The sequence below is a fragment of the Malaclemys terrapin genome, chromosome 16 (assembly GCF_027887155.1).
Source record: "Malaclemys terrapin pileata isolate rMalTer1 chromosome 16, rMalTer1.hap1, whole genome shotgun sequence".
NCBI lineage: Eukaryota > Metazoa > Chordata > Testudines > Emydidae > Malaclemys > Malaclemys terrapin.
Window position 1 is genome coordinate 25,736,900 of NC_071520.1, and position 15,094 is coordinate 25,751,993.

The window sequence follows — 15,094 nt, forward strand, 5'->3', positions numbered from 1 at the left end:
AATGTTTTACACAGAGTCTTGTGTGTCACACTGCATGTTCCACTAATTGTTGCAAATATCTGATAGTTAATTTAGATTATATTTAAATGTATGTGAAGATGGCAAGGTCAGCATGTCAAACACTGCCTAGTAAAAATGAAATTGGATTTGCATCCCGACCCTGTTCTAGGTTGGAGAGTTGGAGAAGTGGGAGAGAGAGAGATTTAAGAATAAAAATAATAGATACTTTGGAGGTTCTCAGATATTAACATGCTGAGGGCTTTATTATTATTACTGATTATTTTATTGATTATGTATTTGTTAATTTAAAAAAAATAAATAAAAACTCTACTAGGTGTAGGGTTAATCCCCAAAAGGGAAGAGCCAAATACTCCATGAGTCCCCCTAGGGACTTTGGCATTGCCATTCACTGTATTTGGAAGGCATTCAGATATTAGCGTGATGGGCAGTAGTCACTTTTAGCCTAATATCAGAGATAATCTGTGGTCTTGGAGTCTTAGTGTAGCGAGCATTCCCATATAAACCATGTCCTGAGGCCACGCTCTGGCCTTAAGAACAAAATGTTAACACAGCAAAATCACTGGCTCCTTTTTTGTACATGCAGATTGCATCTTAAATGGTATTTAAAGCAAAACATGAGCGAGAAATGGCCTGGATTCGCAACCGGTATTTAGGTGTCTGTTATGAAAGCACTTCTCTCCTCCATCAAGTCTAATAGGCTTTAGTCTAAGCTTCATTACTCTTCTCTTCCAGGTATACGTGTCCTTTTGTGGAGAAATTCTCTATTGATATTGAAACGTATTATAAAGCCGATCCAGGGGATCATGTCAATGTATTCAACCTTTCTCCTGCAGAAAAAAGACAGACAATTCTTGGTGAATATCACTTTTCCCCTCACTTTTTCTTCTATCCTGCCTATTGATTGCGACACAGAAGTTTTTATAGTAATTTTTCTTAGGGGAAGAAGCATTGTCTAATGGTTACAAAAAAGAACTGGTAACTAGGAGCTCTGTTCCTGGCCCTGCTGCAGACTATGTGTGATGCTAGGCAAATCACTTAATTTTTTCCATCTGTCTCCATTTTTCCAACTGTAAATGGGGCTAATACTTTCCTGCCTCATTTGGATTCTGTGAGGACTAAGCCTTCTTAAAGGGCTTTGAGATACCAGATAGAGCTATCAAAGGGGAAAGTATTGCTATTTTTAAATAATTTTATAATAATTCATTTTCTTTGTATGGGAAAACATTGTTCCTGTTTAAACTTTCAAAACCCTCATATGAAGGATCTTCCCCCTTTCTCCCCAGTACCATCTCAGCACTGGCCAACATTTCAGCATTAAATTCCCATTTGCACCCTTTTGGGCAGATCAGTTTATTGAGCCTTACAAAGGACTTCAATGTGAAGAAGGCAAAAGGGGGCATTTTGTGAAAAGGCCGAAAATGGCAAGTGTCATCCTGATTCCTGCCGCTTGTATTTCCTCCTGGCCAGTCCCTATGGGATAAGCAGTAGACCCATTGTGTTGGAGTTAGTGCTGGCTATTATAGTTACACACCATTAAAGCATCACTTGCTTATGAAACTACTGACACTCTCATGGATTGATTTGAGTTTTGCCTGGCCTTCTTTTAGGGACTGTGAGATTAGCAAGCACAGTATCCCAGTGATGGGAAGAAGGACACCTAGTGGTTGCTGTACCTTTTTTCTTAGCAACTCCTGAAATGCTGCCTATCAGTGGGCAAAGATAGTATCTAAGGTGCAATTTTACTGTGTTTAATTTCTGTAGGCTTGAAATTTTTTGTTATTTTCAGCCTGGATTAGTGTGTTCTCATCACTGAATGTCAGACCTTCCTGATCAGCCTTTATGTACTAAATTGACTCTATATAAGAATGATTTGAGTCATTTTCCTTCATACAGAATTTATTGAAAGGCCTGTCAATTCTGAGGGAATAACTGAGATATATAACCGCTTCAGATGGAAGTTTAGATGCCTCTAACAATGTTTTCTGATCTCAGGATTATTTACAGACCTTTTAGGATGCATTCATTAGTTCAGCTACAGTTGCTTGGTCCCCCTTATCACAAAAGTATTCATTAAATAATTTTTAGACTTCAAAGAAAGAAAATTCAGGTTACATATTGTCCATAGCACAACATCAGCAAATGAGAAGTAAACCAGTAACATCACTGTGATGTTCTGCAATGGTACCACATTCAGTGGCTAGTCTCTGTTCTATGATATTATTAGAAAAAAACTGTTGAATTGTAAGCTTCTAAATTTAGGCAGAGCTACAGCATTGTGGTGGCATGAGAGGAGCTGAAGGGTGAAATATACAAAAACTCTTTTTACAGCTGAAAAGATGTAACAGATCTGCCAAAATACCCTCGGTTTACAAAATCTTTGGGCAAAATATCCATTTGCTAAGACTGTACACGTGAGTTCTCCAGGCATTGTCAACATCCCTGTCTAGCAGAATTGTATAAACAGTTTAAATATCAATTGTTTAAGGGAAAATACAAAGGAGCTAAATTGCTTTAATGTTTCTGATAGACACCAAAGCGATTTTTAAAAGTGTTATTTTATAGTTATGCAGAAAGAGAAAACCTTTAAAAAACGTTGTGTTTTCTGCCTTTAGATCCTATTGATATTGTTAAAGATCCTATCCCACCACATGAATACAAGTCAGAAGAGGATCCAAAGGTTTATAAATCTGTGAAGACTAAAAGAGGGCCATTGTCCGAGGACTGGATTGAGGGGTACAAGAACAACCCTGGGAAATATCCCATCATGTGTGCATATAAACTGTGCAAAGTGGAGTTCAGATACTGGGGGATGCAGTCCAAAATCGAGAGATTTATCCACGATGTTGGTGAGTAACTGTAGTCTTGTACGTGCTGTCAAAATTTTAACATTGTTTTTAGCATTTCTGAGTCAGAGTGCAGCAGCATGTTACATAAACAGTATGTGCCCAGTTTTCATGTGTGGATGCCTTAAGAGGTCACTGGGCTACTCAGATTAACACTTGGCACAGAATCCTGTGCATATAACATAAGAGATGCCCTTAAAAGAGATTTTTGACAGGGCCATGCAGGATGGCTGTGGGACTGCCCAGAATACTCAGCATCATTCCCGTTGTTTGCAGTCAGACTGTGTGTGGACCCTAACCATGTTTGGTCATAGCTGTATCCTGGAAAATGTTGGGCAGGGCCTTAATCCTCTGAAAAAAGGATTAATCTGTCACAAATCTAACCAACACTTTCAAAGGTCTGTTGGTTTTCCTTAGAGTGGGCCAAATCCTCAGGTGCCTCCCAAACGCAAGTAAATGGGCCTTGCAGAGGAGCCTGCCACAGGGCTCAGTGGAGGGGGGTGGGGAATCTCCACTCTGCCCCACACTTTCAGAGCTGCTCTCTCTCTCAGGCCTCCTTGCTTCCCTTCTGAGTGGGAGGAGGGTTGGCCAGTGGCTCTGCATAGTCACAAATCTCTCAGTCCTCCATGATGCACCACTGAAGACTCTCTGTCCTCTTGTGATTATAATTAAATGTGGTTCAGTGCAATTCTCAGCTACAGTAAAGGTACCACACTGATTAGCATGTGCATTCTTGCGTCGGTGCCTCTAAAGGAGGCCAGCTTGTGTTTTTGTCAGAGGACTAGCTAAATGGATGCTGTGCATGGCGGGACGATGGCAGCAGCGTTGGTAATAATTTGTGCTTCGGCTTTGCAAAAAATCTGTAACATAATTGAGACAGTTTTTGCGCCACGCCACAATAGGCAGGATGTACGACTGGTCTGAAAAGAGATTAAATGGTTCCTTAAAACAGTGAAATCTGCCAAGTGTCCTTCCCAAGAATCCAGGCTATAGGGGACCCTACTACATAGGGGGCCTAGAAGGTTGCTTGCTCAGAACATGCACATTCAATTATCTAGAAATGTTGTACTGATTAGATGCATTATCATTAAGTACAGAGTGATGGCACTGATGCGTGTTAAATAAGGCTATTGGTCATCAATTGCAGTGCTAACTAAATGGCCAGTGCAGCCCCATAATTTCTTTTTTCTAGTAGGGATTCTGTGGTTTTACTGATGTTTCCAGTCACTGTAGGGTCTCAAATGCCAAGTTTTAGCACTTTGACAGTGAATTGTGAACGCATTGATATTGATTAACACTGCTTTCTAACCTCTCATCTGCATTAGAAAATTGCAAAGCTAATGCAAAAACAATCAAACAAACCCGCCTCTACCTGCTACTGAGCCATTCCAGTTGTATCTCATTTGCAGGTACACTTTCAGATGGGTCATTTTCCCTCCTTGCTTTCCAACTGCTCTAGTTTTGATTGGATTGAATTTCCCTGGGTTTGCCTGCTGGGGACAATTACTGGGACATGCACCATAGGGAGTAGGTGGAATAAGGTAAACCATTTGGAAAATACATATCTCACTTTTTCTTCCAACAGCTGATCTCAAATTTTAGACCCTTCATTAGTTTGTCTGTATAGAGTAGGAGGCACTTCAGTTTGTGCTAGATGAAGCGAAGACATGATGCCTTTAAAGGTTTAGAGATTTGGTTCAGTTTGGGTGAACATCCTGTAATTTATTTGCTTATCCAAACTGTCCAAAACTTTGAGTCTGCAAAATCATGCCTTGTGAGAACAGGCTTTCTTGCAGGAGTTTGGAACTTCCCATCTCTGCCCAAACCCATACGTGCTGATGCTCCCAAAAACGGGGGTGGGGGGTGGGTGGGGAAAAACAGAAACAGGATTTTGGAAAACAGTTCACCATTTAAATGTATTCATTTATTGAGGCTCAGAAATTTAATTTGCTTTGGGTCTCAGTTTGGGGCAACAACTGGGGATAGTCTTACATTAGCGCAAGATAATTCAGTTGGGGGATCCACCACAGGTTTTTATAATGAGCCCAGTCTAGGCTGGGAGAGAGCTGTGGGAGTCTGCTGAGTGCCAAGTGGCTACCCAGGCAATGCAGAGGTGGTAAATGACACTTACAGTTAAGTACCTCGTGTTAAGTCAAATTTCAGTGTTCTTTTAAGAGTTCCCAGCTACCTGAAACAAAACTGTACTAAACCCCAGCTCTTGCTTACTTTAAAATTCTGTGTAAAAACGTGCTAAATTCTTGGCTTAGAGAAGGTGGGAAGTAGAGGGCAGTGAATGTGTGCATGCTAACCAGCAGATGTCTCAGAAATTATATGTGTGAGTGCTGGGAAAAAGGATAGATAATCCAAGATTTTAGTAATTACACTAAAACACAATCATTAAAATGGAAATGAAGATGCCAGATGTAATGTCCTAATTCAAATGTATATACTGAAAGCCCTTGGATTCCATTAAGTAATGACATCCAGCTTCTATTCACACTACATTTTCCTACGTTATCTGCACAGTCGTTCCTTCCTATTGGCAAAGCTTCTTTGACTTGATTCTGCCCGCTCATACAGAATGACGGTGGTACTGCTTACAATAGTTAGCATTGGTCCCATTGTTTGTAATCATACTGTGTTTTCCATATTAGTTATCTCAGAAGCACTGTTACAGTCCATTCACTAGCCTCAGTAGCAGGTATCGAGTGCTCTGCTAGAGCCATTTTGGTTTTACTTTGTCCATAACCCGAGGCTCTTGGCCAGTCTTTCAGTCTGGTGTGGACGAATTGTTCCTCTCTGACAGGCCGTACTATAGATGGCTCTTACACTATAGCAAACCCCCTCAGTATATTGGGGAAATGAGTTAATTTCATCTCTGTCACAAAACATGGCAACAAAATAAAATGAGCCCTTTTTATCTGGAAAATGAAGAGGAAGTATATGGCCCTTTCAATTGTTCATAAATAGGATTGGCAGAATTGTTTTTTTTTTCATGATTTCAACTGATAGTATCAATGTTTATATTTAAGCATTTTTTATCAATTTACATTTTCATTGTGTGAAATTATGGGAGGTGTCAGACAGTAGTGTGGGGCCAAACAGCAATGGTTTAATGTCTGAGGATGTTGAGATTCAAAACATTAAAGCTTTATAACTGTTAAAACACAAATTGTTAACATCACAAGTCAAAATAAATATCCTTAAACAAAACGCTAATAACTTCTCAAGCAGCATTTTTCTTTCTTTGCCTATCTGTAAAATATGATGATTATCGATGGAAATATTGTTCATTGGTTTGCTTGTGTTGGGTGAAATTGACGTTTACTGACATTTAGCAATAAAAATGTAATCTTTCCAATCCTTTTCATAAAGGAGCTTTGCATAAGTTAAATTGTGGTCTCTTGGAAAGATGGCTCTTGTATATTTCCTAAAAGACTTCATTCAGTCTCTTGTTAATCCAGCTGTTGCAGTGAGCCATATCATCTGATTGTCTGCCACTCAGGCTCCTTACCGCTGTGTTTTATTGATATAAATTATGCCTCTTTGATCTGAAGTAACTTTAAGTTGCATAAAATAGGAGAGGTCTTTGAAGCAGAGTCAGAAAATTGAATGAAGAGTGGAAATTAAAAGTTGGGTATTTGTGGGAGATGGATAGCCTTGCTTAACAGCCCTGGATGCAATACTTGCCATGTAGGAGAGAGTCTCCCTGGTGTTAATATGTTCCCTTGGTACTGGTAACAGTTTGGAGGATGTGCTTGTTGTCTCAGGCCAAATTGGTAATAGCAAAATCACAATGTAGAAGTAAACTCAATTTCGTAGGAGGGTTTAAACTGTACTCAGACCTACACTATGGGGGGGGGGGGGTCGACCTAAGATACGCAACTTCAGCTATGTGAATAGCGTAGCTGAAGTTGCGTATTTTAGGTTGACTTACCTGGCTGTGAGGACAGCGGTGAGTCGACCACTGCTGCGCCGCCGTCGACTCCGCTTCCGCCTCTTGCCGTGGTGGATTTCCAGAGTCGACGGCAGAGCCATCTGGGTTTGATTTTATCGCATCTTCTCTAGACGCGATAAGTCGATCCCCAATAGATCGATTGCTACCCGGCGGGTAGTGAAGACGTGCCCCTAGTCTGCTGTGCTAATTGAATGTGCTTTGGATTGAACCCCAAAGAGTTTGTTTACATTAATGGTGCACAATGTTGTACAAGTTTAGGATTTTTGCCATTCCCACTCAGTTGGTACCCTTTGTACATGGGTTATATTTCTTTTGTTTTTCTTAAACAAATCAGTGATGACGTATCTTAAGACTATATATTGCAGATGATGTGTATGCTAGTGCTGATAACTTGAGAATTTTCTGGATAAGTCCGTATTTTTCTGAGAAGTTTTGTGTCACTTAAATTTTCTCTGTAAAGTACTCATCTAGTAATGTCTTATCCAATGCCCATTTAAGTCTATGGAAGGGCTCCCATATATTGGCCAGCCCTTACAGCTTGATATGTACAAGTGTTGGCATCTCCGCTAAGCTTGTGTTTTAATAGATTGCAGCTGGAGGATCAGACATAACCATGTCATTTTGCTTTGTGAGTAGCCTAAATAAGGGAAACGGGGAGGGGGGGGGGGGAATAAACACACAACTTCAGGGTTACATTTTATCAGAAATGTTCAAGCAACTAGAACTGTTCGGACAAGGTTATGGTATCTGTTATGGCTATCAAGGAAATAACGTGCCCACACAAGGGAAATCAGACGTCCTTTATCTGCAGCCAGGAAATTGCAAGTGTGTTATAAAATGCTTGGGACGCGTCACTCTTGTGTGTAAAAACAACTGCCCAGATATACTTAGATTCTGCAGTGTTTTTATATTATACTTGGATTGTATTTGTGGTTTTACTTAAATAGAAAAAGCAAACCCTGACCTATGAAGAGAGATCTTTAGCCACAGACAGAGCCCTCCAATGGCTCCACACTGGTTGAATTCTAGAAGTATTATTATAATTTGACTGTAACAGAGTTAGCTGGGATGACAAGCTTGAAAGACAAGTGATTAAACGTCCACCGCCTGCTGATAATCACAAGGGATGATCTGTCCTAAAACAGTGGAAAATATTACAATTAAATCAACACAGAGATACTAGTCTTTTCTTCACTCAAAAGTACGGCAATATTATTTGTTTTAATCAAAACGTTGCACTCCCTGGAGAGTTAATAAAACCACACTAACTATTATTAGTATGTAGGCTGAAGAGGTATTTGGTGCTTATCCATAAAGAGACTGTTCCTGCATTTCTTTCATAGGCCGAATTCACATTGACTTTAGTGGGTGTCTTGCCTGCATAAGGACAAATAGGGTTGTGCTCATTCCATAAATGAAGGTGAGAACCGGAATGAGACAAGCCAGGGCTTTGTGACAATTTGTTCTCTCTAAATTTCTCAAGATGAAAATCAATTCTGATTCTCCCTTATTATTCGTCTTTTTTATGAGAAAGAGAGAGCTCTTTGGGAGACTACATGGTAGCACTAGCTTTTCTTCATGTTATTGGACCAGTCTGTTGCATTCCAATCTACGGATATGTCTATATTGAGACTGGGAGAGTGCTTCCCAGCTTGACTAGACAGGATCAAGCTCCCATGCAGGGCCGGCTCTAGCATTTTTGCCGCCCCAAGCACCAAAACAAAACAAAAACAAAAACCCGTGATCGGCGGCAGCTCTACCACCGCTTTATTCTACAGTGGCAATTCGGCGGCAGGTCCTTCGCTCCGAGAGGGAGTGATGGCCCCGCCACCAAATGGCCGGACGTGCTGCCCCCCTCTTCATTGGCCGCCCCAGGTACCTGCTTGCTACGCTGGTGCCTGGAGCCGGCCCTGCTCCCATGCTCTAAAAATAGCAGTGTAGCTGGGGTTAACATGGTGGTGGCTCGGGTTAGCCACCCAGGGATGGTGTCCTTAGCCTCTGTTTGCCAGAAGCTGGGAATGGGCAGCAGGGGTTGGATCACTGGATGATTACCTGTTCTGTTAATTCCTTCTGGGGCACCAGGATTGGCCACTGTCTTCAGACAGGATACTGGGCTAGATGGACCTTTAGTCTGACCCAGTAGGGCCGTTCTTAAGTACATACCCCCTAGGGGTCCAGGCGGGTTCGTACTCACAGGCTAGCCCAAGCAGCCCAACCATGCTACCCCTGGCTACACTGTTATTTTAGTGCATTAGCTCAAGCCAGGCTAGTGCATGTAAGCCTACTTGAGTTGGGAAACATGCTGCCAACTGCAGTGTAGATGTACCTTAAAAGTGTCAAAAGTGAAAGAAAACAATTCAGTAAAGGTTACATCCATCTAGTTCAGCAAACCTGACCCTGACCCATATTACCATGTGATAGTGGTTTGCTCAGCAATGTCTGTTGTTCCAGCTCTGTTCTGTAAAAATAGCATCATGGAGTTCCATGGTTGTTTGCTCTTATTGACTCTAGATCACATTTGCCCAGTTTAAAAGTAAAATGCTTTTTGTTCTGACAGCCCCAGAAAGTTCTCCTGGGATCTGGTAGTGGAACTGGGAATCCCTTCGTGCACAGGGAGGATGGTCTTGTGGTTAAGGCACTGGACAGACACTCAAAGTCAGGGTTCAATTCCCAGTTGAGCCACAGACTTCCCTTGTGACTTCGGAAAGGTTACATGGTCCCTCTGTGCCACAGTGCTCAAGCTGCCACAATATTATTTTTCTACCGCAGAAGGGTGTTGAGGATAAATTCAGTGATGTTTGTGATATGCTCAGATATTATGGCAGTGGGGGCCAGGTAAGAACTTTAGACCATGGAGAGCAAGAAAGATTCTTTCCGGAGGCCAAATTGTACACTGCCTCCAGATCTTGTCCTGTGCCTGAGAGAGCCATGCCCAGCTTAATTGTCCTGTCCCAGGTTGAGTCTGCAGCCTGGCAGGTAGAAAAAACATTTATTTACTGGTTAAATGAAAACTGTTGGTCTGGAATGACAGATACACAATAAACAGGGAGCCCGCGATGTCATTTTCAAAAGAATAGTGCTGTAGGAAGAGGTGATTTAGATCTCCAGCCAAACTGTTCATCCAGTTCTAGTACAGAAGAGGAGGACTGCTCTCTCGTTGTTGGGATGGGGGTTTTACATGTAATTCCTATAATCTAAGGGAAGGGGAGTGAGACAGGGAGGTGAAGAGGAATTAAAGGAGTCTGGCTTACTATCCCATGTGATTTTCTTGCTCCTAATGATTAAAATAAGGTCTGTGATCAGAGCTGTCTGAGCCTTTACACAGAGAGTTTCTGAGAGAAGCAGAGCAATTGAGGCATTATTATATCCAGGCTGTATTCAGTAGTGTGAGCAGAGATCGTCAGGCTAACGAGCCTCCCGAGTTCTGGAATAGGGGCAGGTGGAGGCAGCAGGTTTCCAACATTGAGATGGAGCTGGAAGGGTCACTGTGATCAGACCAAGCACTCACCCTTTCTCAAGGCGGTTAAGCAATCCGTTTTCAGAGTGCTGCCACCGTCCTAAAAGGTTCCAGTTCCAACCCATAGTAGATCTCAACCACAGCTGTGGCAGAACAGAGCACAATACAGTGGAAACTGGTGAAAGAATTTCTTGGCTATAAACTCTCAGCCTCAAAAAAAGGGGGATATGTGACTGGCAGTTTAAGCCTTGTTTATAGCTGCTGAATGTCCAGCTGTTCTTGGGAAAGGCATTGGAGGTGACACCCATAGCTAAAGAGTTCCCCAGCAAGTCCATGACAAATAATCTGATTGGTGAAACAAAATCAAATTGGCTAGGGGTGGGGGGAAATTTGAACAGAATTGAGATGCTAATCACTGCTGCCCTGCCCCAAAAGGTCACAATGCAGTGGCTAGGACATGCATGTGTTGCATGAAATTACCTTTTGAAAAAGAGCATTGGATGCCTGGCAAGCGCGCACACAACATTGATACACAGCATTGTATTTTGCAGACATAGCCTGGGCATACGGTGAGCTCAGACTGATCTGACACAGGAACCAATGACCCAATATACCGCTGCCTTGTCTTGAGTCATTCTATCAGAGGCAATAAGTGACTTCATGGTGCTTGGCAAACTGACTGTAGCACCATTATCTGACAGAGAATTCACCAGAATGAATAGCAACAACACTGCCTATGGCTGGAGAGAATGACTTATATGGAAAGAAAGAATCAAATATGTGTATAAAAACAATCACAGAACGTGGGGGGGGGAGACGTATCAGGTAACATGTTACAAATAATTAAAGGGTGCAAGCAACTGAAGGGAGAGGAATGATTTAGGCTGCTACAAAAGGATAGATAACTAAGCAAAAGTAACATTAGACTGAAGATCTGGAAAATCATTATAGTAGTTAGCCATTCTACACTCTTAGAAATCTTTCTTAAGGAAGCTGTGAATGTCACTTGAGACAAACAACTAGAAACTGTATTCTGTGGGGAGCAATTCTGCCTTCATCAGGAGCAGAGGGAGTGGAGGATGGCTTTACTAGGTCTGTCCCATCTCTATTCTCTGTAGGGCTGAGAGAGCCAGTCTTTACCCATGGCCTTGACTGTTTTTTTCCCCCTTAATTAATTGTTAATTGGCTTCAATAATCCTGGGGCAGTTCAGTGACCTCTCTGTGGCTCATTATGTCAGAAGCACAATTGTGGCCAGTGATCTTAGGTCAGAGGCCTCATTGGAATGGTGGACTGTCTGCAGCGCTTTCCTGTGTAGTCTCATTCCCACTCAGAATGTGGGGACTTGATACAATAATCGAAGCGCCAGTAACTCTGGACTTCCAATCTCACCTCTGTTGTTTTGGGCAAGTCCCTTAACCCATCTCTGCCTCCGTTTCCCAATATGTAAAGTGGGGATAATGTTATTTATTTGAAGGGTTTGTGAGAATGAATTTGTTAATGTTTGTAAAAGACTTGAAAGTTGGAATGTGCTGTTTGTATGTCCTGTGCATCCATCAGAGATAATCACCAGTTTAAGGGCATGATCTACCATGAGATTTTAAGTAGTCCTCATTGAAAATCCCAAACAATGACATCTGCTTTAAAGTTTAATGTCCTAGTAATGGTGGCCATCATGCTTAACTTTGGAAGAAAGTTTCTGGAGCACAATCATAAATATTGTTCACGTTTGGAAGGATCTCCCTTTCGGAAATGTGATGCATTGGAGTAAAATGCTAAATGATGTCATTATCCACTAGATGTTTCTAATGCATCAGTAAAAAGAGCCTGTATGTTGTGAAATAAAGTATTATTTCCCCTTCTCTCTCTCCTCCTGTGCCACTAGTTTGGAAGCTCATATTCATTATTCTATTTTGCCCACAAGTAGAGCTGCATGCAATATTCATGGGAAAACCTGATAGCACCGTTTGAAACTCTCCTGGATAGGAAGCCAGGCAAAGCTTTGACCAGGGATATACCTGACCTACACAATTTGGATCCAGACTTCAAACTTCCCAAAATTCAGAGTGTGAGTTGTAGCTGGGTCTGGCTTTTTAGTTAGGCTCATTATATATATAAAGAGAGGAGCCAGTCATGAAATCCAGCTCTGGGTTTGGATTATATGAAACCATCCCCAATTTAAATCAGTGGCAAAACTTGCATTGTCTTTAGTGGTCCAGACTCTGGCCCATTGAACGTCTGTGCAGTGTCAGCTGTGGGCCACTGTGGTCAGGGGTTAGTGAACTGACCAGTCTGTATAGTTTTCAAATGGCTGGTAACATCCCTCCTAGCAGAGACCCCTTTATGGCAGGTTGGTTAGCTCTGTGTAATTAATGCCACTAAAATCAACTCAGTGATGATTTAGAGACTTCTACTAAATGAATAAAGTTTCTGCCATGTGTTAGCTTTTCTGGTCACTGGCATGTTGTTGCTTTGCAGGCCTTCGGAAGGTAATGGTGAGAGCCCACCGGCAGGCGTGGTGCTGGCAGGATGAATGGTACGGGCTCACCATCGAGGACATCCGGCAGCTCGAGAAGGAGGCACAGCTGATGCTGGCTCAGAAGATGGCTCAGTTCAGCTACAGTGAAAGTGAGGCAGAGCAGCACGGAGCCAAAGACTCCCCAGGCAAGAATGATGCTGAAAGCAATGCCATGTCCTCCGTCGACGCAGCAGATGCTGCTAGTAATATTGGTGAAGCCGTGTCTGGGAGAGGGATAACCAAGCAATGGTCCACGTCTTCCAAATCCTCGCGATCTTCAAAAAGAGGAGGTGAGATGTTTGTAGTGGGATTAATTGCGTTGGGAAAAAAACATACAACTCTTGCCTTGGTTCAAGCATAAAGTGTGCTGATGTAACACGCTGGGTAAGTGTGATCATGTCTCACTTCAGTGGCTATCCCATACAATGGGTCAGAGCTTATTTTTTGCTACCAGCTAACTGACTCACTTCTTTAGCCTGTGCATTTGGTGTGAAAGTCCCCTCTGGTGGAGCTGTGTTGAGGGTTATGCCCATGCTGCAACAGCGGCTCCTGAAATGACATTGTCATGAATTCCGTCGAAGTTAAATAAATTACAAAAAGGGGAAATGAGGAAAGGCAGTGAGAGCTGGTGGCAGTGATTGTTGTCAAAAGAAAACAAGCAGGGCACCATGGGGGGAGGGAAGAATTAGTCCATGTTGTTAGTAACATGGACATTTTTATAAGGTTTAATTCCTCAGGCGATGTTCTCTCTCTGGACATGTGCCTGTCTGATGTGAAATGCTAGATGCAGAGAGAGAGAGTCACTGAATAGGCCTTGATCTGATTAATTGTTAGAGTCCATGTCTCCTGCTTTGGATTTCTCTGAAATACAGTTAAAGTGACAGGCATAATCCTCCCTGATCAGCGATAAATGTTACTGCTTGTCGTTCATTTCTAAGGAGGGGGTTGGCTCCCAGGCTGCTGCAATGTAGTTTGCACAGCTAAGCACCATAATTGGCCTTTTGGGAAAATAATGCAGGTCACCACTGACGGTGAAGAGAGAGATGAATGACAGCTGTTGCATTTTGCTGCTGTTAATGTGCTCTAACCATCATCCATGGCTAAGGAGATCAGATGCCACCATGGATCATGTTTGTATTTCCTTTTAAATGCCATGCAGGAAAAAATGTCCAAGAGGCTCCAATGAACCTCATTGAAGGACTCACTTCAGTCCCAGGAATCTCCCCTGTGCAGTAGGAAGTCACATTCTCTCAAGTATCCTTTACTGTACACTCCTCATTTTCTTGACCCACTCTTTGGAAAAGATGACTCGTGACATCTTTAGTCAGTGTTTCCGTCAGGCACAAGTCACATCAAAGACAGTGGCAGGGTTTACAGTAGCAAAAAAGTTGTGTGTTTTGCAGTAGGGTAGCTATCTCACTGTAAAATCCTAGGATGAAAACGTGGCCTATTGAAGTTCTTGGGGCCAGAATTCCTCCCTTTGATGTAGTTGGGCGAAGTAAACCACATTGGACAACCTACAGTTCTTCTTCAAGGAGTGTCCCTGTGGGTGCTCCACTTTAGGTGTCTTCAAAAAAGAACAGGAGTACTTGTGGCACCTTAGAGACTAACAAATTTATTAGAGCATAAGCTTTCGTGGGCTACAGCCCACTTCTTCAGATGCATATAGAGTGGAACATATATTGAGGAGATATATATACACACATACAGAGAGCATGAACAGGTGGGAGTTGTCTTACCAACTCTGAGAGGCCAATTAAGTAAGAGAAAAAAACTTTTGAAGTGATAATCAACATAGCCCAGTACAGACAGTTTGATAAGAAGTGTGAGAATACTTACAAGGGGAGATAGATTCAATGTTTGTAATGGCTCAGCCATTCCCAGTCCTTATTCAATCCTGAGTTGATTGTATCTAGTTTGCATATCAATTCCAGCTCAGCAGTCTCTCGTTGGAGTCTGTTTTTGAAGTTTTTCTGTTGTAAGATAGCCACCCGCAGGTCTGTCATTAAATGGCCGGACAGGTTAAAGTGTTCTCCCACTGGTTTTTGAGTATTATGATTCCTGATGTCAGATTTGTGTCCATTAATTCTTTTGCGTAGAGACTGTCCGGTTTGGCCAATGTACATGGCAGAGGGGCATTGCTGGCACATGATGGCATATATCACATTGGTAGATGTGCAGGTGAACGAGCCCCTGATGGGATGGCTGATGTGATTAGGTCCTATGATGATGTCACTTGAATAGATATGTGGACAGAGTTGGCATCGGGCTTTGTTACAAGGATAGGTTCCTGGGTCAG

The 15,094-nt window shown here is 42.3% G+C and overlaps 1 protein-coding gene across 10 annotated transcripts in view; it reads left to right on the forward strand.

The window, feature by feature from the left end:
- The window catches only part of PITPNM2 (phosphatidylinositol transfer protein membrane associated 2), a 212,014-nt gene that overhangs the window by 136,599 nt on the left and 60,321 nt on the right, over positions 1–15,094 (forward strand). For all 10 annotated transcript variants that reach the window (XM_054006344.1, XM_054006351.1, XM_054006348.1 and 7 more), the window contains 3 exons: positions 754–875; positions 2,634–2,867; positions 12,756–13,085. In XM_054006344.1, coding sequence (XP_053862319.1) covers positions 754–875; positions 2,634–2,867; positions 12,756–13,085 — 686 coding nt within the window. The remainder of the gene's footprint in view (positions 1–753; positions 876–2,633; positions 2,868–12,755; positions 13,086–15,094) is intronic.